The 23,777-nt window shown below is 37.3% G+C and overlaps 1 protein-coding gene across 11 annotated transcripts in view; it reads right to left on the reverse strand.

Annotated features, from left to right (window-relative positions):
* Window positions 1-838: 838 nt before the first annotated feature.
* The window catches only part of rims1a (regulating synaptic membrane exocytosis 1a), a 73,804-nt gene continuing 50,865 nt past the window's right edge, over window positions 839-23,777 (reverse strand). For 2 of the 11 annotated variants that reach the window (XM_079635025.1, XM_079635035.1), the window contains 22 exons: window positions 23,578-23,693; window positions 23,359-23,489; window positions 22,560-22,731; window positions 22,322-22,475; window positions 19,282-19,453; window positions 19,105-19,200; window positions 18,639-18,701; window positions 17,943-18,017; window positions 15,592-15,690; window positions 15,227-15,316; window positions 14,304-14,381; window positions 13,279-13,350; window positions 13,058-13,123; window positions 11,028-11,140; window positions 10,813-10,922; window positions 10,137-10,297; window positions 8,850-9,070; window positions 6,010-6,160; window positions 4,580-4,692; window positions 4,331-4,432; window positions 3,403-3,542; window positions 839-3,316 (listed from right to left, as the gene is read on the reverse strand). In XM_079635025.1, the coding sequence (XP_079491151.1) occupies window positions 3,098-3,316; window positions 3,403-3,542; window positions 4,331-4,432; window positions 4,580-4,692; window positions 6,010-6,160; window positions 8,850-9,070; window positions 10,137-10,297; window positions 10,813-10,922; window positions 11,028-11,140; window positions 13,058-13,123; window positions 13,279-13,350; window positions 14,304-14,381; window positions 15,227-15,316; window positions 15,592-15,690; window positions 17,943-18,017; window positions 18,639-18,701; window positions 19,105-19,200; window positions 19,282-19,453; window positions 22,322-22,475; window positions 22,560-22,731; window positions 23,359-23,489; window positions 23,578-23,693 (2,714 nt within the window). In that variant the 3' untranslated portion in view covers window positions 839-3,097. Of the gene's footprint in view, window positions 3,317-3,402; window positions 3,543-4,330; window positions 4,433-4,579; window positions 4,693-6,009; window positions 6,161-8,849; window positions 9,071-10,136; window positions 10,298-10,812; window positions 10,923-11,027; window positions 11,141-11,673; window positions 11,721-13,057; window positions 13,124-13,278; window positions 13,351-14,303; window positions 14,382-15,226; window positions 15,317-15,591; window positions 15,691-17,942; window positions 18,018-18,638; window positions 18,702-19,104; window positions 19,201-19,281; window positions 19,454-22,321; window positions 22,476-22,559; window positions 22,732-23,358; window positions 23,490-23,577; window positions 23,694-23,777 lie in introns of those variants that run through there. The other 9 variants (XM_079635028.1, XM_079635031.1, XM_079635030.1 and 6 more) reach the window with 9 other exon arrangements.

A 23,777-nucleotide genomic window follows, 5' to 3' on the forward strand; every position in this document is an offset into this window, starting at 1 on the left:
GTAATATAATGTTTAATAACACATTTGGTTCTTGTTCTGTCTTGCTAACCGATGCCCCAGCATTATAGCAGCAGTGAGTAAATGTTGAAGGAACACCAAATCTGTCACCAATAATATTAAAAACATAACATGATCTAATCAATTTAGTGTAAGGCTAAGCATTTCTAGGAAAACAGCTGCTTTATCTTTAAGGCAATGTTTCACTAGACTTCAGAGTGGCTACTTTTATAGCTCACCTAAACAGACACTGACATTAAATTACAATTAGCTGGATAATTGAATTATGCATTAGATTCTGAACATCTGCTCAGTGGTTACATAAACACACAAGACTGAGTCGAATGTCGCATTTCCGGAAATCTGAAGCACTGACAGAAGAGATATTTTTAGCAATTGTTAAGCAGTGACCTTGCATAATTATGGAAAGTTACTGATTAAACAAATGCAAGTAAATCATAAACAAAAGCAAGGAACTGTGTAGTGCTATTTCCCTCCACGTGGTGGAGAGATTGGATTACCATTAACTACAGAATGATGCATTGATGGACGTTACTGGACGGACCTCTATTTGGTTTGAGGGCATAGACAAAATGTGATCTTAAGACATTTTTTAAATGATCAAAATAACATTTTTAATGTTTAATATTTCTAAAAATATGCTAGTATCACATATTTGAAAAGCAAAAAAAAATGTATGTTTCAAAATGTAGTGCACACATTTTCTTCCACGTTTTGAATGATCATAGATTATAAATAAAGATACAAAAATAAAACAATAAAAAAGCTAGAATAATGTATTTGATAAAAGCAAATAAAAAAAATCAGTGCACAATTTCTTCCACACAGTCTTTTATTTGTAAATAATAAAAATGAACTCTTGAATATAAAACATACACATTATTTGAGCCACGTCTGCTGTACAAACAAGAAATGTTGCAGTGAATACTTTCAATTTTGTTTCAGTGGAACACATGAGCTGTAAACAATCAGTATCCTTGAATAATACTGACAAAGTAAATAAGTCTGCCAAAACCAGGCATATAAAGTAAACTTCTCTTTGAAACGAGGATTCATGAGCATTTATTATAAAGCAACAGGGTGGTAGAGGTCCAAATTTCTCTCGTTAGATTGGGCATCACTAAAATAAAACTTTGGAGGCATCCCTTCTTCCGCTCAGCAGAACCAAGAGACAGAGCACTGATCCATTAACTTGAATGGGGCCGCTTTGTAAATATAGTAAACTTCTTTGCAGACTCATATTTACAATATATGCATGTACGTAAGTGATGTTTACTTGATACACTCTGTTTCAATATCGATATATCTCTAAGTCATTGTGATTTTCATAATTATATTCCATATACATATAGCTCTAGTTTTTATACAGGTTTTCTACCTCAGTTTTAGCCCCACAGTAGTACAGACTACAGTGAACAGCAACATCTTCAATAAAATAGGGCCTTGAGTTTGTACTACAGTACAGCGCTTATTTACCCATCCAGGGTAAAGAGAAGAAGAAAAAAAAAGGGGGGTGGGGAATTAAAACTATTTAAAAATTTTATAGACATTCAGCCCCAAAATAAGGCCTGTGTGTATGGCTGAACCCGGCCAAATGCCCACACATGGAATGAATGGCTTCGTTTTATTTGATAATCTATTTATATCAAGTACAAGCAAACTGTACAAGTACATGCAACATACAAGCTGGCCTACAGTTTGTGGAACTAACACACACTTATTGTAGTCTCTTTTTTTCTCATCTGTCTTGTTTTACAAAATGTGCATGCAACTTGGAACAGTTCCAGATTCATGCTGTTCCCCGTGTTGGTGGCGAGCGGTCTTCTTCAGAGACCACGTCTCACTGTCACATTCAAAATGCTCAGGGGGGGGCGGGGATCTGTGAGATTCGTTTTTATAATAAACTAAACCCAAAACCGATGACAAACGGCTAAAAATAGGAAGCTTACGATTTTGGCCTCTTCTGATTTTTTTTGTCATTAACATCATCAATCCCCCAAAGCTTAAACTTTTCTCTTGTTTTATTCAAAAATCAAGCAATTGTGCTCGCATTAAAATAATGTAAACTCTAGTCGGGTAGAAATTCAAATATCGGTATGTACAGGTCCTTTACCAAACGGAATAGAATTCAAAATGCTCTGAAATGCCAGTACGATATGTTTTGTGATTGCAAAGTCGAACGTTTTAGTGAGCGAATGCATGTAGTGACTGTTTCCGGAATTTCCTGTTAGGGTTGAAGAAACCTAAATGATAGTGGCAGCTTCTTACAGTCCCAGTGAATCAAATACAATTGGTTTTGTGTCTTCCATGAAGCTCGTATGACACAATTGTCAGAAAACATGAAGCATGTTTTCACATTCTACAAAGTGTGCCTATTTACCAAATCAACAGTAACGTGAAAAGGCAAAGCAGTCGGTGGCGACTGCTGTAAACAGACTTAAAAGGTTCTCAGGCATCCCTGCCTTATTAGACGCAAACAAACACACACTCACACACACACACACACACACACACACTGCAGTCACACAATCTGAGTCTGAGTTCGTGCCAGACCGGCACACGGCGGGGTCTCGGATGCAGCATCCGTGAAGCAGAGAGGAAACTCTCTGAGAAGACTAAATCTTGACCTTTAACCCTCGACCTCTGGGGCTTCCTGTAAGTGCAATATAGAGGAGGGGCAGTGCTGTCCTCTCACTCTCGCCAACTCTGAAACGCATACACGTGTGAGAAAACAAATACGCTGACCGACCAGAACCATCTAGGCTACCGGAACCACTGTGGGCTCTGCTTCCTGTCAAACGAAGCGGGTCGCGTTTCGGGAGCCTCTCCCTTCCTTCTCTTTTTATTTGGGTCGAATCGTCATCTCAGCAACAAAACATGCAGTAAAGGAGCAGAGTGGATCAAAGGAAATCTCTACAACCCAAAGATCAAAAGTAAAAGAGAAGTGATTGTCAGGCTTCAGCAAAGCTTTGATCATGATTCTGTCCATCTGTCTCTTTATCTGCCGCTCCGGTTCTGATTGTTGCCTCGGGTCCTTGGTCCGTGTGTTTTTGTTTCGCATCTCGCTCCTGTCCATTCACTAGGACCTGATGATGCCCGGTGGCCCTGAAGAGTCCAGCGATGACTGGGAAGCGCGACGAGCGAGAGGAGCTAAGGTCGGGTCGACCAATGACGAGGGGGGAAACAGTTTGTACCAACCGATCACTGTGCTGGAAAGATCCAGCTCCTCTAAAAGAATCTGTGCGACTCCCATGAAACATTTGTGGTCCATGCGGCCGTAATCTCCCCAGACTATTACCTGAAGACACATTCAGTGGTCAGTACACACTAATGGTGGACTATGGAGGTATACCCGAAAACAAACGAATGAAACTCGCTTCCTACCTGGAGGACTTTACCCTGCGGACTTTCCTCAAACAACAGCGCTTGCTGATACAAAGGATCGAGCGTCTTCCGTGCAATCTTGGTTTTCTTTTTGGCTTTGCACGCTCCGTTTTCCAGCAAATAGACCTTGACGTAGGGAGCTGCGAAGAGCAGACATAGTTCAAAAAGGCTTGTTCAAGCATTTATAGTGTCTGGCATGTCATATTTACAATTAGTACAATGTGTTAAACTTAAAATTTTCCTGCTGTAATTACTTTATTAAACTCCTTTAAATCACATTTTCTGTTAGTCCAAAGTACATGTGCTAAATGAATCAAATTTAACTGCTATTTAAAGCAACTACAAATGCACTATTGTTCAAAAGTTTGGAGTCGCTTTTGTAAAAAAGTCTCTTATGTAGGCTGCATTTTTTATCAAAAATACAGAAAAACAGTAATATTGTGAAATATTAATATTTTTTAAAAACTATTTGAGCATATTTTATCATGTATTTCAGTCTTCAGTCACATGATTCTTCAAAAATCATTCTAATATGCTGTTTCGGTGCTTAAGAAACATTTCCTATATACTTATTGTGGAAATCACAATTTGTCTGGATTATTTGATTATTTGAAAGAACAGCATTTATTTGAAATAATAATCTTGTAACATTGTAAATGTCTTTACTGTCACTTTTGATAAATTCAATTAATGCATTCTTGCTGAACAAATGTATTAATTTCTTTTAAAAAATCGTACTGACCCCAAACTTTTAAACTGTACCTAATGCTTACATGCAGCAAAAAAAGAAAAGAAAAAAGAAACTCAATGTGCTTAACACAGAACAATTTAGTCATGAATGTAAAAATGTTTACAATGAGTAGGATACACATAATGAATCCCTAATCCCAATGAAAACTAGTTTGTGTGTGTGTGGGCACACTCTCACCTGGCAGCGATTTGGAACCTGGTTTAGGTGTAAGACCACGGGCCCTGATAACCTCCACCTCCAGCTGCCCTTTCTTATTTGTCAGTCCAATCTGAACATCTCCTACAAAACAAAACCAATTAAAAGAAAAAACAAAACAAATAAAGTTAAGAAATTACATTTTCTTAACTTTTTAAGTTTTCCATTGAAGCAAATCGAACAAAATCTTAGACTTTAGTTTGTATATACTATACAAAAATATTGACTTACCCATAGCGGGCGTGGCAAGTGTTTGTCTACCCACCAACTGAGCTGGGCCAAGACCGTCCAGGAAATCACTGAACTGGCTGTCAGCCCCTAACCTCATCCCTGAGAAGATCAGACTGACACACACACATGCACCAGTCATCAGATGGATGGATGGATAAAAAGAAGCAATTTAAATACAGCTTATAGTAAATTTCTTGTTATCTTTATGCAAATACTTTGTTGTCAGAAATCAATAAAAATCCTCAAATATATCTTCTGAAACCATTGTAGAGACCAACATATGAAAACAAACTTCAAACAAGAACATGTACAACAATTAGTTTATATGGATGAAGTCTGCTACTGTAGAATGAGCCTACTGCCCTCATATAGCGTTGAAAGGCTGCTGTTACGCTGAGTATGGTATGTAAACCCAGTCCTGCGTTAAGGCCCCTCTTAATACACTCAATATTTCCTTTGAGACCAGCGCAATTTCCATGACCTAACTCCTGCAGGAATGTCTGAGGGACGTGCCAGCCCATGTCGTGCTACCATACGAACGGCTTTATGTGATTTCAGACCATTTAAAACACGTTCAACCTTAAATCATGGGGTTGCTGCTCATTTTGCCGTGTCGCACTCTGTTTGTCACGACGGACAGGCCAACCGACCGAACGACCCCCGCTCTCTGAAGCCGCAAAGGAAATCGTGGCTGGCGTTTTCTGCGCCGCTGCAGACCCTGCCAAGGCCCCTCTCCGCAGATGATGGATATTTTAATTATTATAGGGGAGTACTGCTTGCCATCTGGCTCCAAAAATGGAGCTTAGACAGTAGTGGACACAGCATTAGCTCTGTAAATCAGACTGTTCTCTATTAGCTTATCCTTATGGATTTTCCAAATAAATCTAGACGAGAGAAGCTCATGTGTACATGACACGCAGTCTGTTGAGAGTCCATTTATGTATGAGTGATGGGTTTGCAGCGAATACATAAAAAACACCAGAGACAGGACATTTTAAGGCAGAGAGAGCTGGGGAGGAGGTCAACATCGGGTAAAATAGCAGAAATAGGTTACAATATACATTATAAATGTCTTTACTGTCACTTTTGATCAATTTAATGCATCCTTGCTGTATGTATATGTACTGTATGTATATACAATATATATAATTGTATTAATTTGTATAAATAAGCCTAAACTTTTGAACAGTAGTATATCAATTCAATATATCATTGATTTATATTTAAGATGAATATATTTCAGGTCTCATAAAAGTGGCTCTGACAACACTGAGTAAAGCAAGTTTATGCTATAGATGATGGCCTTAATTTAGACGGCATTGAAGGAAATACAACAAATGGACAGACAGACAGACAGATACCTGTGATAGATGGATATATGGTTAATAACAGCGAAAGAAAGAAGGAGTCAAACTGCACTGGATACTAACTTGCCCTCAGAGCTATAGCTGTTCATGCTGCCGTCAGTGGACTCTCGGCTGGCTTGGCGGGCCATGGCGTTACGGGGATACTCCACTGCCATTCCCGTCTCCTGACTGCGCTGGATCTGACTGGATCCCTTTGTTTTCTTGTTGGCTGCTTCTGTGGATGGGGGGGAAATGGCATTACTATACACAGAACTGTCATCGGGGGGACAAGGGGGTCCCAATAAGGTCCTTTAATTCACAAACTTACTTAAATACTATTAGTATTATTATGTAACCCTACATTACAGGGATAAAATGTCCCCACAAAGATAAACATTATCCGAAATCCTTGTGGGGACATTTTTTGGTGCCCATTCCTTAATGCCATTAAGGAAAACAGCTTATAAATCATACTAAGTGATATATTTTGAAAATGTAAAGATGCAGAAAGTTTTTTGTGGTGGGTAAGTGTGTGTGTACCCAGGTGTTTAAGTTTGTGTGCTATTCTTACAGCCGTCAACAAGGAGAAAATATTGCAGTCTAAGACCAAGTTCTTCGCCCTTGGTGAGAGTAACATTTCCTGCCGGACGTCATGCGGCACCATCCTTACTATTTATGGCCTATTGATGGATTACAGATCCTTTGTCAACCACTGAGTTGGCTCACAGAGCCACTGTCATGCCAGTTGTTTTTTGATCCCATTATTTGGGAAAACGGAAAAATACTGTCAGAACAGAAATTATCTTAAAAATACATTTAGAGCACCTGTATGTTGAGGTTCTTCTAGTCTTTTGGACTTTCTAGAATTGTACCTAACAAATTATCTTAAAGCAGGAGTGTCTAAACGACATGCTCTGTGCAGCCCAAAAGATATGAAAAACAATCTGAATTGCAAAAATTATCAAATTTTTGTGAAATAAATGAAATTCATAATATGAACACTGGGTGTCACTATCAAGTGAAGTCAATGTCACTGGCATCATTAGTCATTCTGCAGTTTAAAAGATAAATCATCATTGGCCTATATCACTCCTAAGCTAATATTGATAATGTTTAATTGATAATGGTTGGAAACAGTATCCTTTATAAAAAGGTCCAAATCAGTTAATGCATTAAGTATCATAAACTAACAATTAACAAGGAACAACCATTTTAACAGTGTTTATTAATCCAGGTTAATGATAATTCAATCAATATTGATCATATACTCGTTACAAAAAATATATATTTTAAACAAATGCTGTTCCTTATGTTGTTGTTTTTTTGGAATCTTTGATGAATAAAGTCCAATCACAGCTTCCCCACAAATATTAAGCAGCAAAACCGGTTTTAACATTGATAATAATAATAAATGCTTCTTGAGCAGCATATTAGAATGATTTAGAAGGATCATGTGACACTAAAGACTGGCGTAATTATGCTGAAAATTCAGCTTTGCCATCACGGGAATAAATACATTTTAAAATATATTAAAACAAATATATATTTTTTTATATTATTTCACAATATTACTGTTTTTACTGTATTTTCAATAAAATAAAAGCAGTTATGGTGGTTTAAGAGACTTCTTTCAAAAACATAAAAACATTGGAATGACCCCAAATTTTAATTAGAGTAAATATACTGATATATTGTTAATGTGATATACAACGTGAAAAAAAGAAAAAAAAGAATAATAATATATATATATATATATATATGTATATACGCATAAATTACTATGAACCACAATTAAATGCTTTAAAATAATTGTTCATAATACCTAATGCATTAACTCATGTTAACAGATTAAGAAAGTGTTCCCGCAATCATATTTTTAGTTTTGGCTATGGTTGTGAATGGATGAGGCTGGCGCAGTGGACAGAGCGTGGAACAGCTGTTACAAAGCAGCGGAGCTCTTTAAAATGCTGATTTATCGCATCTTTGCAACTCTTCATGATTTATCATCTGATGGTCCTTTTAAGATATTATCCAGGCGTTTGGCAGAGAGCGGTGCCAAAAAAACTTCTTTTGCCATCCTTTTTGAATTTGTTTCTTTTTTCAGCAATCCATTTATTAAACTACAATCAGACAGTGCTTAAAATATGGGATTTTAGAGGATATCAGATCCAACTTCAAAGGTATTTATCTACATTACATCTGATAGGAACCCAGGGTTGATCTGCACCTGACAGTGTGAACTCTTGCCAATGCTAACATGCTGCCATTCATATTTCCAGCCCGAGGCTTCAGCTCCCACACTTTTGAAGAGACTAAAGACACATGCTACTTTAAGAGGTGAACCGAGGTAGAATGAGACCTGATACGTAGATCCACCAGACAAGGGTGACCCGGAGAAAGAGAGAGGAGATAAGAGACAGCCATCTAAGCGAAGCAGGAAGAACATCTAGACGTCTTGGCAAATGGATTTAACTGACGGAAAGAACTTGCTCCTTATAATATGCCAGTCTTGATTTTTTTTTTAACAATTCCCAAAAGCTTTTTGGTCCTGATGACACTAATGTCATTCTACTGAATATATTCTCATTGTTCCTCGAGATATAAAGCATTTTTGGCCATAATAACTGTTGATTTTAGCTTTTACACCAGTAGAGGGCACCTCAGGCTACGCTAACAGAGCATTTAGAAATGTATCTGTGTCTGGTGTTAAAAGAGTATAAAAGAGTGTTTAAAAGTGACGTTATCAGACTGATACGAGTTTTATTGGGACAAAAGGCCTTGTCTAAAAGGCCCTACTATATATGGTACATGAAGCAGCGAGTAACATGTTTCAGATTTAAACTTGTCTGTGAGTTTATTTGAAGCAATACCTGATTTATGTGGTTGTTGCACAGAAAGGATATGATTGGCTGGTAGTGTCTCACCTGTCTGACTGAGCTGAGAGGTGCTTCTGCTGCGGCGCGAGGGAATGCCCACGATGGCGACTACACGGGCGCTAAGGCTGGATCTGCGCTTTTTCCCTCCTCCTCCCAGTGTTCCCAGAGCGGTGTCTGACTGGCTGCCATCCGTACGCTCCATAGTGTAGATTTCCCCACTAACACTCGTACTCTTCAACATGCTGCGGCTGGATGGATGAATATGACGGCTGGTGGAGGGAGAAAACATAGCAAAGAATCTCAGTAACTCAAATTACAAATGGGAAATCACTATGTCAATGTGACCCTCTGTGTTTGATTATTCTTTGAGTTTACCGAAAAGCATAAAAATCTGAGAGTGACGTGATCATGGAAAAGACTGCTGTGAACATCTTAAAGGGATACATAATTGACAACAGGATTTTTTTTGTGTGTGCCATTTTGATATAAAAGAGTTTCATTTACAATGAACATCACAATTCAAAAGTTTGAGGTCGATTTTTTAAAATGTGTTTGCAAGTCTCTTATGATCAAGGATGCATTTACTTTATTAAATACAGTTAAACATTACTATTGTAAAATTGTATCATTACAGTTTAAAATAACTGTTTTCTATTTTAATATTTTAAAATTGTAATGTATTCCTGTGATGAAATTTTCAGCAGCCGTTCTTCCAGTCTTCAGTGTCACATGATCCTTCAGAAATTATTCTAATATGCTGATTTGGTGCTCGAGAAACATTTCTTAATATTATTAAAGTTGAAAACAGTTATGCTGCTTAATATCTTTGGAAACATATTTTTTCATGAGTCTTTGAAGAATAGAAAGTTCAAGTGAACAGGATTTATTTGAAATAGAAATATTTTGGAACATTATAAATGTCTTCACTCTCACATCTGATCAATTTAATGTATTCTTGAACCCAAACTTTTAAACGGAAGTGTTTAAATGTGTACAACATAAATGTATGGAAACTAAACAACAAAAACAGGTTACCATTGTAACGTGTAAATTAACTATTGACTGCTACACAAACATTTATTCAGTAATTCATAACTTCTTCAAGAGGACAAAAATGTTATAAATGTGTAGAATATGGCCCCTTAATGTAGAAATGGAGGCGCTGTAAAGATTCACAGCTGCTTTTATAATAATATCTCCTCAAGAGATATTCAAGAAATGTGTGAATAAATTACATTCCAATCACAAAATACATCACTAAAGAGGTGTCAAAATGTTACAAAAATGGTCAGACCTAATGCAACAGTCCCTTATGATTCTAGCTATGCATCTCACCTAATGCGACCCCTGGGTCGTTCTGATTGAATGGACATGTAGCTGGTGCTACTGATCCGCGAGGCACTGCTGGCGCGAGAGATGGCTGACACGTCACTGACATCACTGTCTGAGGACTTATGGGACACATTGTCACAGCTTCGTCGCTGCTCCTTATAAAGCTAGTGGAATGAAATGCACAAAAGAATGAAAAGCGCATATACATTCTGAACATTCTAGATTTTTCACAGTTTGAAAGAGTTGGAATGGGATTGCACACTACCGTTCAAAAGTTTGGGGTAAGTATAAGATATTTTCTAATACTTTTATTCGGCAAGAATGCATAAAATTGATCAAAAGTGACAGTAAAGACATTTATAATGTTACAAAAGATTTACGATTCAAATAAATATTGTTCTTTTGAACTTTATATTCATCCAAGTCTGTTTGATGGTTTAAACAAAAACATAAAGCAGGAAAAACGGTTTTGAACATTGATAATAAATCTAAGTACTAAATCAGCATATTAGAATGACTTCTGAAAGATCATGTGACACTGAAGAATGAAGTGATGGCTGCTGAAAATTCAGCTTTGCAATCACAGGAATAAATCCAATTTCAATTAGAAATTCATCCCCAAACTTTTTCACAGTAGTGTATATGAAAATAAAGTCCAATCCAAGAGAACGGCGCTCACCTCTCTTTTATTCTTGAGCGCCCTCTCTAGATCCTGGCTGGTACTGGAGGGAGCTGCTGTTCGGAAAGTGCGTACTTTCATTTGCCGTGTTCGCTCCTCTGAAGCAAGAGCTAATACATACATGATAAAAAAATATTATTAACATGATATTTATACATTTATTCAACAAACATTTGGAAAAGTAACCAGTGCAAGTCAGTGGACAATGACTGTACCTTGCTCTACACTGCTGCTTTTAGCGGGAACTTGGGGAAGCTGTCTGACCTTTCGTGCCGAAGAAGAGTCCGCTGTTGATGAGGAGAATGTGGCCCGGGAGTTCGGCTGCTCCCTGATATATATAGAGATAGAGATAGAGATAGATAGATAGATAGAGAGAGAGAGAGAGAGAGAGAGAGAGAGAGAGAGAGAGAGAGAGAGAGAGAGAGAGAGAGAGAGAGAGAGAGAGAGAGAGAGAGAGAAGAAGTTGTGCTTATTTTATCAAGTACATAGGCCATACCGCCAACCAGTATCTAGAAGTACACATTTTCACGAACAGACTGATCCATACTGGACCAATATCTGCATGATAAGATAACATTATTGATCACATCTGATATGTATTATTGCTAAGAGCCATAAGGAAAGCAAAACCAGAGTGGAGGGTGTAAAACTGATGGGAAAAAATAGCGGTAAAATGTGAAAGATAACATTGTTGCTATGCACAAGGCAACAAAGAGAAAGCTGTGGGTAGGTAAAGAGGACAGGTGGATGTTCAGTATAAAAAGCAGCAACCACACATTTAGGCAAAGACAAGGCTTAAAGTGTTAATTGTGGGATGGGTTAAGCACAGCAAGGCTTCTCAGCCCAGATCAGGGTCAGCACCTTTCCATTTGGGGTGAGGCTGTGGTTGACCCCCGCACGGGTCACCTTACCCAATGGAGGCAGCGATACCCTCTTCCTGCGTGAGCCCTTTAGAATGGAGGTTGGCCTAATGCTGCAAGCCAGTGAGAATAGCAACATACAAGACAGAATAATAAAGAAAAAATAAAATAAAATAGAAAAAGCCAACAAATTATTTGCAAAAACAGAGAGAAAGTGTGAATGTGTGAAAAAATAAATATGTTCGTAGATGAAGTCAGAGCAGCACTTCCCTGTAAAAGCTCAACAACTGAAAAATATACACAATTTAATATAAAGAATAATATACTAATAACAGGGTCTAGATTTAACATAGGTGGGTGATTTGAGAAAATATACTGATCATGAATTATTTTTTATTAAAAATATATTTATGCTTTTTGTATATTTTAGTCATTTAAAATGAATTGATGAATTCAATGAAACCGTTTTTTTAACGGAAAGATAGATTATCTATGATTTTATTAACTTACATCACTTGTATGCCATTTATATTATTTTAATATCATTGCTTTTGCCATTTCAACTAAAACATTTTATTTTATTCACATATTGTAAGAGAACTGGTGAGTAAATCTTATTAACCATTTTATTTACTCGCCAAAGTACATTTTTACTCACATTTGGAGCTTTGGCAATATTTTAATTTTGGGCTCTGATATAAATTATAGAAATGGTCAGAAACAAATTAACAAAAGCATACAAAAAAAAAAAAAAAAAAAAAAAAACATAATTTAAAGCCCCCCTGCAGTCAATAATTGTATCCCTTAACACTCATCTTTGATCACCAAAATTACATATTTAAACGTTTTTCCATTTTTTGGGGGGGAAAAAATTTCTTCATGCCTTAAAATAGCTTAAATGCAAGTACACTCTTGCCTCATTTAGTATACGCGGCTCTATGAATATGCAAATTAGCCCCGCCTCCCCTCACTCACACCAGCTCAGAGATCCACTCGTTGACGATCACACGTTGACGTGATTGGTTACAAGGTAGTTTGTGACTTCAGAAACCTCAACTATTTCAAACCGCGATTTTGAGACTGTCTTTGGTACACTGCCGTTTTAAGGAGAAAATACTCAGTAATGGTGTTGACTTATGAATTTGCACATGGTTTGTCTTAAAGCATATTAAAAACACCACATAGACATATAAACAACATTAAAAGCTTGATTTTCACCACAGGGGGACTTTAACAAAAAACACTGTTCAAATCCAATCTAGAAGCTTTATCCAGTGTGAAATAAATAATAAGTGTGTACTAAACAGGTTCTGTACATACAGGACTTCAACAATCAACAGGCGATGCAAATGTGACATGATGTGACATGGTTTGATAAGTCTTACCGCTCGCTGTCAGATATTTTCTTGCCAAGTTTCTGACAGCTAGGCTTGTCCAGAGTTCTCGACTGCCTGCAACATGGAAATGATCGAGGCGAGACAGAAAACAAAAGAATGAGGAGTGGATTCACTCAGGACTGGACGGACAGTAAATGAAACTGCTGTCTAAGAAAATGGATGGACATGTTATTGGTATGTGCTCTAGAGCTCGTCCTGTGGGTGTGTACCTCTGTGCGTCTGGCTTTGCACTGAGGTGGTGTACTGTCTCCTGAGCGGGGAACATAGCCTCCAAAACCCAGCTGATTCATAAGATCAGGTCAAACACATGTGAGTGGCATGGATACAGACACACAGACACACAATGACACAGTATGGACTGATGTTAATACAAAATAATAATTTCATTAAGGCTAAATCATGTCACTTTGGTTTAGTGGCTACTCACTAAAGGAAATTATACAATAACGAGTACAGTTAGACATATACACAAGACACACTGTGTATGATATGGAGCACAGACTGATGACATGTGACTTTATATACCCGAAAAATGTAAGACAAAATCCTCTGAAATCATTACAATTTCAGATGAATCTAGAGAAAAGTAAAGATACAAGCAGTGCCCCCAAAATGAATTTGGACACTTAAAATGTCTAAATATCACAGTAAAATACAAAACCGATTTGAATCTGCAAACAAATGACTCTTTTATAATCTGAAAACTAACTTTTTTGTGTGAGACCTTTTGCCTGAAAAGTGTGCTTGTGGTATTTTTTTGTTCAAAATAAATCTCACTTGGTTTAAATTTTGTTGCAATGTTATTTGTGCATTTTATATGTCAACATACTTTTCAGGGTCACTGTAATGTATGAAAATGTATCAAAAACTGTAGAAGATAACAAGGGAATAAACTACTGTATAGTCTGTGGAAAGAGTTTAGATAAAAAGGACTAAATACAACCTCATGAAATACAGAGTCAATGCGACACACTGCACATCACACCACAAAAGCCACATTTTTAAAGCTACTGAGCAGCTGAAAAACTACAAAACACACTGACGATCACATTATAGAGCACTAAAATCATGGGGCTGCTGGGTAACAACACAAGCTATAGGTCAGAAGCTACAGGAGGTTGGGGGGTTAGCTACTATACAGTACATCCACTATCTAGTCCCATGGCAGGGAGGGGACGGACAGGTTAGAAGAGCAGAGAGGTTTAGCAATAGGACTGGAGGACAGGAGGGATACCTGTCGTCTTCTGGGGAGGCATGCTGAATTAGGATCCTGGGGCTCATGGGTCTGGTACGGGGCAGAGACTGGGTGCTCCTGCGTGAGTGCGTGCGTGTGTGATCCACAAACACCCAAAGAGTTCAAAGTGGAGATGGAAGAAACACGGGAGGTCAATATAGAGACTGTGACAATGGTCATCTCAAACACACAAGATGTACAGATTCAGGGGACTCATATTTGACACTTCTTCAGCTACTGTGGTTAGATAAAAACTCCCTATCCAAGACGCAAAACAGAGCCGTCAGGCCATAAGGGTCACTGGACACTAACAGAGCAGTGCATATTGGGTGACCCAACAGTGGTATGTTACTTTGACATTAACATAGACATGCTGGGTCTTATTCACTAACAATCGCACATAAGTGTTCTTATTTTACAGTATGTGCACAGAAAAAGCTCTCAAAAAGAAATCATTATAAAGCTAATTAATATAGATGAATCGAAATGAGTGAGTGTATGCTAGCAGTTAGTTATTACTTATTAGCATAAGCTTTCTGCACAGTCTCCCTTCAACATTGATAATAAATTATTCTAGAGCAGCAAATCAGCATATTAGAATGATTTCTGAAGGATCATGTGACACTGAAGACTGGAGTAATGGCTGCTGGAAATTCATTACGTTTCTAATGCTAGGATTTGTAGGTGTGGTTTTAAATTTATCCTAAATGTTAATCTTCCAAATCCAAATTATGATTTCTGTTTGCGCTCAAGTTATGCAAAACAATGTGTGTGTGTGCACATTAGTGAATGAGACCCAGTGACTGTTGTGTTTAAAGGGCATCACAAAGGAACATTATAAGAGTGTCCTTTAATGTCTGTGAATGATATTAATGACAAATTCAACAAAATTAGAATCATCCGATTCAAAATAAAGAGTGTACCTGTCTCGTTCAGGTGAATTGGAATTAGAACCTGGTCTCAGACAGTTGGTACTAGCACTTCTAAGCCTGTCAAGAGATGGCTGTAGATCACTAGGGTCACAACATGCCATCCAATGGAGAAAGGAGAAGGAAAAAAGAGGATAGGAAGATGACAAAGAACAAAAACATTAGGTCCAAAATAAAATGAAAAGCAAACCTGTAAGGGGAGGAAGTCAAGAGAGCTGCTATAATGTGGTGTGTGAGATAATGGTTGAATTTTCTAATGTTTTGAATGAGGAGCTGCTGGCTCTCGGGAGCTGTTGGATGTTTGATGTTGTTGTTTTTTTATCTAATGGGGTTGAGGGTTGACATTTTCGACCCCTTACCTAATGGCGATCTTGTCTGTGAACCTAAGAACTTGGCGTTGTGTGGCAGTGACTACAGACAGCCGTGACTTTGACTTAAGGCATGCAGGAAGTGTTGAGCTGAACACAAACGAAAGTCAAACAAGTGCAAACAAAAGCAATTACAAGTTACAGAGAAAAAAAAACAGTAAAGAACAAAACATAACAACCAAAAATAACATTATAAAATCACATGACCAACTTATCTGTGGATTACAGCAACAGAGAAACACGTTCAAAGTTTAACACGGTGTCCCAACATTGGGAATGCGGATGCTAACGGATATCTTTCTCCAGGAATTATGGACCTACTTGGTTTGGACAGACAAATTGCTTATTACGTTGAAACATGTCCCATTGCGCCGGGTTAGGACACAGCATAAGATGTTTACAACTAACGGTGATTTACTGTCTCTTAAAATGCACAATATCCACAGAAACCAAAACACCAGACAGAAAGCACTCACATTTACCTACCATCTCAACACCTAACAGTGGCAGATTCCCTTAAGACTGTCTGTATTTCAATCTCCAATTAAAATACTACAATACCGCTCTATGTGTTTGCATATGCTGAAGATGTTGAAAATAGACATTTTGGGCCCTATTTTAACGATCTGAAACGCAAGTGTCAAAGCGCAAAGCGCAAGTAACTTTGTGGGCGGATCCCGGCGCTGTTGCTATTTTTCCGGCGGGATAAATGCCTCTTGCGCCTGGCGCAAATCTAAAAGGGGTTGGTCTGAAGTAGCTTCATTATTCATAGGTGTGGTTTGGGCGTAACGTGAAATAAACCAATCAGAGCGTCCTCTCACATTCCCTTTAAGAGCATGCGCGCTTGTTCCATGGCGGATCGCTATTATAACGGTGGATTTGCCAGGCGCACGCCAGGAGCGTTTCACAGCCGAGGAGAGCGACGTTCTCGTCAGGGCCGTAAAACACAGAGAAGTGACATTGGGGATGATGGGAGAAACCCACCCAAATTAGCTTCGGTTAAACAGGCGTATAATTTGGGTAAATGTGTAGCCTAATCTAGTTTTTTTTTTTTTATCTAGATAGATCTTTTCCACATCTTCACGGACACAACAATGATTTCCCTCGTGTGTTAATATTTTTTTCCTTGTAATAATGTATGATTTGCAAAAATGAAAACTGCTGCGTCTGTTTATATTAAAGAATCAGAGTGTAGCCTATGCGCGTTAACACGCTACATTATGGCCAAGCACGCGTCCTTAAAATACCATATGACTAATGCGCAACGCGCCACTGTCTTTAGACAGTTTTTTTCCTGGTCAGTGGCGGAATTGCTTTCTAAAACTGGAAAATAGCACCATGGAAGTTTCGCGCCGGAACACGCCTCCTCTTTGCGCTGAACCGCCCCCACGAGCGCAAGTTCATTCCCTAATTTACCGACGTGCGTCTGTGGAGGGAAAAGTCCGCTGTGCGCGGGTGCAAAATAGGAATGATACATGCGTCGGTGTACAAAGTCAATTGCGCTGGGTGCAAGATAGGGCCCTTTATGTCTATGGTGTATTATAGTTTAAATTTACATTAAATGCAATTAGCTGAACTTTAGAGTACTTTTTTGACCCATTTAAATAGGACTGAAGTACATCTTTATATGTAATTTCATAGTTACTTCTATTGTTTTTGAATGGTTAAAGTGTGCCGCCGAATGTATTGACAAGCATTTATGGTAAACTAAAATAACTTTAAATTAATTCCTACTGAAACTTGTATGTCATGTATTAAATGTAATTTGTGATTTATATAAATTTTGCTTATATTTCTATTTGTAATATCTACTACACACATACATATACAAAAGATTATTAAAACAATGATTTGAATAAACTTTTAATCTGACATTATTATTATACTATTTTTTGTAACAAATGTAAAGGTGTACTTAAGTATGTTGTGAATGTGTACTCCATTTAAGTACAGTGGCTTTTTATTTCATTATTATGTGATCTGCAAGAACATTTTTTTAAATAAATGTAAGATTATAAGTAGGATTTGATAAGATTTGAAGTACAGTACAAATGCACATTCAATATAAATAAGTGCACTTTCTCACAAGAGCCAACAATATTACCAATTACTAATATTACAGGAAGTGTACGTTGTCATGAACATCCAGTTTAATGGTTTTGTTAAATGATAAATGTGTCAAACTTTGACAATAATCAAAAATATATGCACCAGCATACTGCATATTGCATTAGCTAATCCATAATAAGTAATAAGTGATCTGGAGTTTGAGGTTCACAGATGCTATAAAATACTAATTAGTCAGAAAGGATGGCTCAAGAGTTCAGTTTTGGCTGCCTTACCTGTAAATATCCTTATGAATTCCATTGACTAATAAAGGCATCTTAGGAGGCAGACTACTGTACTTAGATGAACTCCTGGCAACATTACATTAACATGCAAGCATGCAAAAGGGAAACAAAAGATGCATCAACATCAGAGCTGTGGTTAGTCCACTCAAATAGCAAAAGAATGTCAAAAGTCACTCGAGCAAACATGCAAAGATCACTCCAGGGGCAACTCCCTCATTCTAGATCATCCTTTTCCCCCGCGCTCATAATCAAGGTCAGTGACAGCAAGCGGAATAAAAATAAACATGTCAAAATAACACTTGAACAGAATGAGAGTTATTTTGAGAAAGTAAACGTTGTCGTGACGAGGTATTCGTCTTTTAGGCTGTAAGCCAAAAGCAAGTGGAAAGTTCCGCTTGTAATGTTTCTTGTCAACTAGCTGCTCTGAAATATTAGAGTTGAGAGGCGAGGAGCTTGACAAGAAGCGTTCGAGGGAGAGAAACTGGCATCAACACTCAGTTCTGTTTTAATTAAATGGAATAAACTTCAGGCTAGGCGTACGAAACAGATACGAGGAGTCTTTTCAAAATGAAAATGATATTACCAATGCTTATGACACCAACATAGTTATATTGATTCACATAGTAATCTGAATACAACAATACTATAATTCACAGATTGGTGGTTCGATTCCGGACTTTTCTTTACCTTTGGGTGTGCAGACACTCTGCGCTTCTACCTCGCATTGATCTGTGTATCAAGATGACCTCACTGCAATTACCATGGAGATGGATGACACAGGAAAATAAACAAAACAGACCAATAAAAAAAGCAAACATAAAAGGGAAAAATGGGCACCAGTAAGTGATTTAGAAGAGGACCAGTAATAATCCTTAAAGCCAGTACAATACAAAGTCTTTCTGTATGATCATCTCTGTCCATAAAAACCCTTCAATGGTGCTCAATCTTTTCAAAAACAAACCTTCCGTGAATCACATGTGTTTTGGCTATAACCCACCTTCTGAAAATGGAGACCTTTGTATAATAAGCACAATTTCTCTTCCCAAAATTGATGTTTTAATGGAAGAAAATGAAGGCACGTGGAAGTGGTTTTTTTAACACACACTATGGCACACTTATACACACTTGCTTGGATGCACACGTTTCTATTTACCTGTCGTCTACATACCCTCTCTCTTGCACGCGGCCACGGTCATGGTAGCGTGTTGGGGAACGGGATCGCCGGGTGTGCTGAACCTCATCCAGACTCCTTAGAGAGAAAGATGTGCCCCTTTTAATGCAGGTTGCAATTATTTGCTACATGATAAATCCTAAATAGGTAGGGACATACCTCTGTGCGGGGACGTTGGGAGGGCGGGACCGCCCCCTGCTTTCTTCGTCTCTGTGTGGAGACACGGACCGTGAGCGATACTGAGTTGGCCTCTGCTGATCAGGAACCTCTAAAGTCGTTGCTCGATCTCTGTCTCTGTCCCTTTCTCTTTCTCTTGATCGGTTTTCTGTAGCTGTGATCATACACACCAAAAAATGTAAATAACATTTTTTAAAGCCTGTCTGGAAAATACAGATGCACTGCTTATGCAGTCATTGGCTTTAACAAACCACATTCCCCATGTTAGAACCAATCAAAAAATAAAAGGATTGACATAACAGGTTAGATCATATCTAACAAAACATGCCAGACAATTAAAATACCTTGCTCATTCTCCTTTTTCTTGATCAATGTGTGCTTGGAGTTGGAATCACCATTTGAGCTCTACATTATATTAAATTTATTTATTTTTCTATTTTTGGTTATTTAAAAATCAGTTTTCTACAATGAAATGTTTATGTATTTTTACATAAACTACGTATACACCATACATACATACATATATTTTTACACCACGTATACAATTTTGGCTGAGTGAAAAAATTCATACATTTTTTAAATAATGTACCTTTTTATTATTTAGCAAAGCAACGAACACTGAAAGCTTTTTTTCGTTATAGCCTTTATATTCATATATATATATTATCATATTATAAATATGATATAATATATCATATTTATAGTAGTTATGTTAAACAGTCTTATTAGAAAAATAAAATAAAAATAAAACATAAAATAAAAATATAATATATATATATATCAAATAAAAAAATCTATTTTATAGAAAAATAAAATAAAATAAAACATAAAATAAAACAAAAATATTATATATATATATATATATATATAATATTTTTATTTTATGTTTTATTTTATTTTTCTAATAAAACTGTTTAACATAACTACTATAAATATGATATATTATATTATATTTTAATTTTAAAAAATTAAGTCACAATGAATAACAAAAAAAGTAAATGCAACTTTTAAAAAAAAAATCAAAGGTGAGCATGATAAAAAAAGAAGAAGAAAAATATATAAATGATAACCTCTGCCCTAAGACAACATCCACTATTCTCACAATTGCACAAACACATGGTTTGGAGAATGAAGTCAAGGTATCTCACAAAGGCAGTGTTCCACAAAACTGTGTCATTTTCTAACTTCTACCATGCAGAGGCAAAATAAAAGGTTGAGCACTACTGAGAGGAAGCAGTCCTCCCGTTTCCAAATTCCCTCATCACCTTCCCCATTGTGACTGATCATGCATGTGTTATAGTGTGCGTTATGCTGCAGGACTACACTACTATACTACAGAGAAAAGTACTGGAGACAGAACACCCCGGAAAGTCAATGTCTATAAACACATTCTCCCAATATAGAAAAAGCACCACTTTTATTTTTTAAGCACTTTATTGTAACAAATCAGTTATTTTATTAGTATGGGATGAATGCCAGATGTGTAATGTTGGTGATTGGTGCCTTGTCTCCAGCACAACAGCGGTGACTTCCAAAGGAAGGGAAGACCTGCTATTGGATGCTTCTATCTTTTGGGGTAATCTAATTCACAAAGCACAAAGAAGTGCCAAGGTAGTGAAAGCCTTGGCCCCTCCCACCCACCTGTGGCGACTACACCAATAGCATCATCATAATCAGTTTCTGTAATACGCTGCGAGCCTGCACAGACAGATACAGATATACACAGGGATAGATGTACAGACAGACACGAGATAAAGACGTAAACGAATGCACACAAAGCGCTGTTGGAATAAGCCATGGTTAGGAAAGCGATGGTATACAGAAATAACCTAGCATACTAAAATATGTCCTGTGGACATACAGTACCCTTGGGCCACACACTCCTACACACTAACTCACATGCAGCACGGTTCAAAAAACATAACGTACAGACAAAACAGACATAAAAAAGTGCAACACAAAGCCAAACATATTAATGAGACTGGATGAATTCCAGGACCTTGAGCTAAAAAATATGTAGATGTTTCTAATATTTGATGATTTTCCGTATAGTATACAGTATTTTGTTTTGTACATTTTGAAATTATGATAATTTCTCTGGATTGACATATCATCTTGGAAAGTAAAGGCAAACTTCATCTATTTTAATCGAACTGCCCACATACTCTTCAGCTTTCTGTAATTCTGTGAAACACTGAGGGGGCGAAATCACTAAACGATCGTGGCACTCAATTGAGCAGTATTTTAGTATTTCAGTATACTGTATACCACTCACAATTAAGGAGAATGTACACTACCGTTCAGTCCTGAACAATGTACTACCGTTCCCACAAAAATTCTAACCGTTTTCAACATGATAATATTAATAAATGTTTCTTGAGCAAAATCAAATCATGATAGATGTTGAAGGATCATGTGACACTGAAGATTGCAGCAATGGCTGCTGAAAATTCAGCTTTGCCATCACAAGAATAAATTACATTTGAAAATATATTAAAATAGAAAATAGTTATTTTAAAAAGGATCAATTTTTCACAAAATGACTTTTTACTGTATTTTTGGTCAAATAAATGAGCATAAGACCAAAACTTCATTGACAACACAAAAATCTCATTGACCCCAAACCTTTGTATAATACTGTATACAAACTGATGTAGTTAATGTTGTTCGTTTTTGGGCAAACACACAATGCTTTCTATGCAAATGATGCTAATTATAAGGGCCAGTCACAGTTGAACAATTACCATTCATGGAAAACTTGTGGTACAACTGTTTGTGCTCACTATAATTGATCAAATTTATTCACATGATGGAGAAGTGTGTTATAATAGGGTACATATCCAGTTAGCGGGTCCTAAAACTGCACAGAAGGTGCTGGCAAATAAACAGTGGCATCACTGCAAGTAACTGAATTTATTCTTAGCAAATTCCTCCCTGTTAGAGAAAAAGCACTTAAACACAATGTGATTTACTATGTAAACACTTTCAGATCACACCCCCACCAGCGTGGCCTTCTACTTACGCTGCAGCTTTTTGGTGGGTGTTTCTGTCTGGCCGTGTCTGCGGGGCAGGTATGGCGACGGGTGCGGCAGTGGGATGGAAGAGACGTCATGTGCCTGCAGCTTGTACCAGTGAGGCTTGTCATCCAGCAGGGCAGTCTCCAGCTCGATCAGGATCTAGGTTCACAGACAGTCAGGTGACATACTGTGTTGTGAATTCATGTTGTGAATAAATGGACAATGACAACATATGCTTCGTACCTCTCCCAGAAAGTCACTCTCCTCCTCTTGTATTCTGGGTTGGTCCCATACTGTAATCTCCAGCATGTGCTCCCTGAAATCCCGGCGATGGACATGAGAGTACACAAACGTCTGGTTCCACTTGGGTTCCAGACTTTTCTTTACCGTTTTCGTTCTTCTCTTGCTCTTATCACTAAAGTAAAACAAATATACAGATTAAAAAATAAAATGAGAACATTAAAAATTAACTACTTGAGTCTCAACTGCTATCACATATCAACTGCAGCACATATTAACACAAATCAAAATCATAAATTCATACATTTTTGGGGAAATTGGTTATTTAGTGCTTGATCTACACTACCATTCAAAAGTTTGGGGTCTGTAAAACTTTGTAACGTTTCTCTTATGCTCACCAAGGCTGCATTTATTTGATATAATACACCTTTTTGAAAAACAGTAATACAGTAATATTGTGAAATATTATTGCAATTTAAAATTCTATTTGAATATATTTTAAAATGTGATTTATTCTATTGATGTCTAGCCTAAATATGCTGATTTGCTGCTCAAGAAATATTTCTTATTATATTATTAATATAAACAGTTCTGCTGCTTAATATTTTTGCAGAAACCATGATACTAGATGAATTGAAAATTAAATGTAATGCAACTTTGCTAAATATATACGTATTTAAAACAATCTTACTGATCACAAACATTTGAACGGTAGTGAATAGTCCCTGTAGTTGATACAATAACAAATTTCTTGATACCAAATCTTAGAAAATCTAATATGCTAATGTACGATTATGAATACCTTCTATCGGGCAGGAAGTACATTTTGACATAGGGGTTTCTGGGTCGTCCATCCGATCTAGGCGCCAGGTCTATAGCCTGCAATACGTTCACTATCAGCTGATGGCCGACCTTGTCATACCACATTTTCACCTGCAAGACAAATACATACACAGCTAATAAGCTAAAACTCGAAGCACAACATGGTGAATTGCCCTTGTTTTCTTCAGTATTTACTGACCGACAGCTGTCCAGGCAGTAGCTGAGGGGCATCTCTAAGACCACTTGGGCTGGATGGGGACAGGACAGATATAGAGGGTCTTTCCATCTTCTGTGATTCGAAGGAACTTGAACCTGCTGCAGAGGGACAAGGGAAAAACAAGTGCTGATAACATCACAATAATGTTTATATGTATATAAAATATAAATATTTAAGAGTTC

Source organism: Phoxinus phoxinus (assembly GCF_949152265.1).
Source record: "Phoxinus phoxinus genome assembly, chromosome: 14".
NCBI lineage: Eukaryota > Metazoa > Chordata > Actinopteri > Cypriniformes > Leuciscidae > Phoxinus > Phoxinus phoxinus.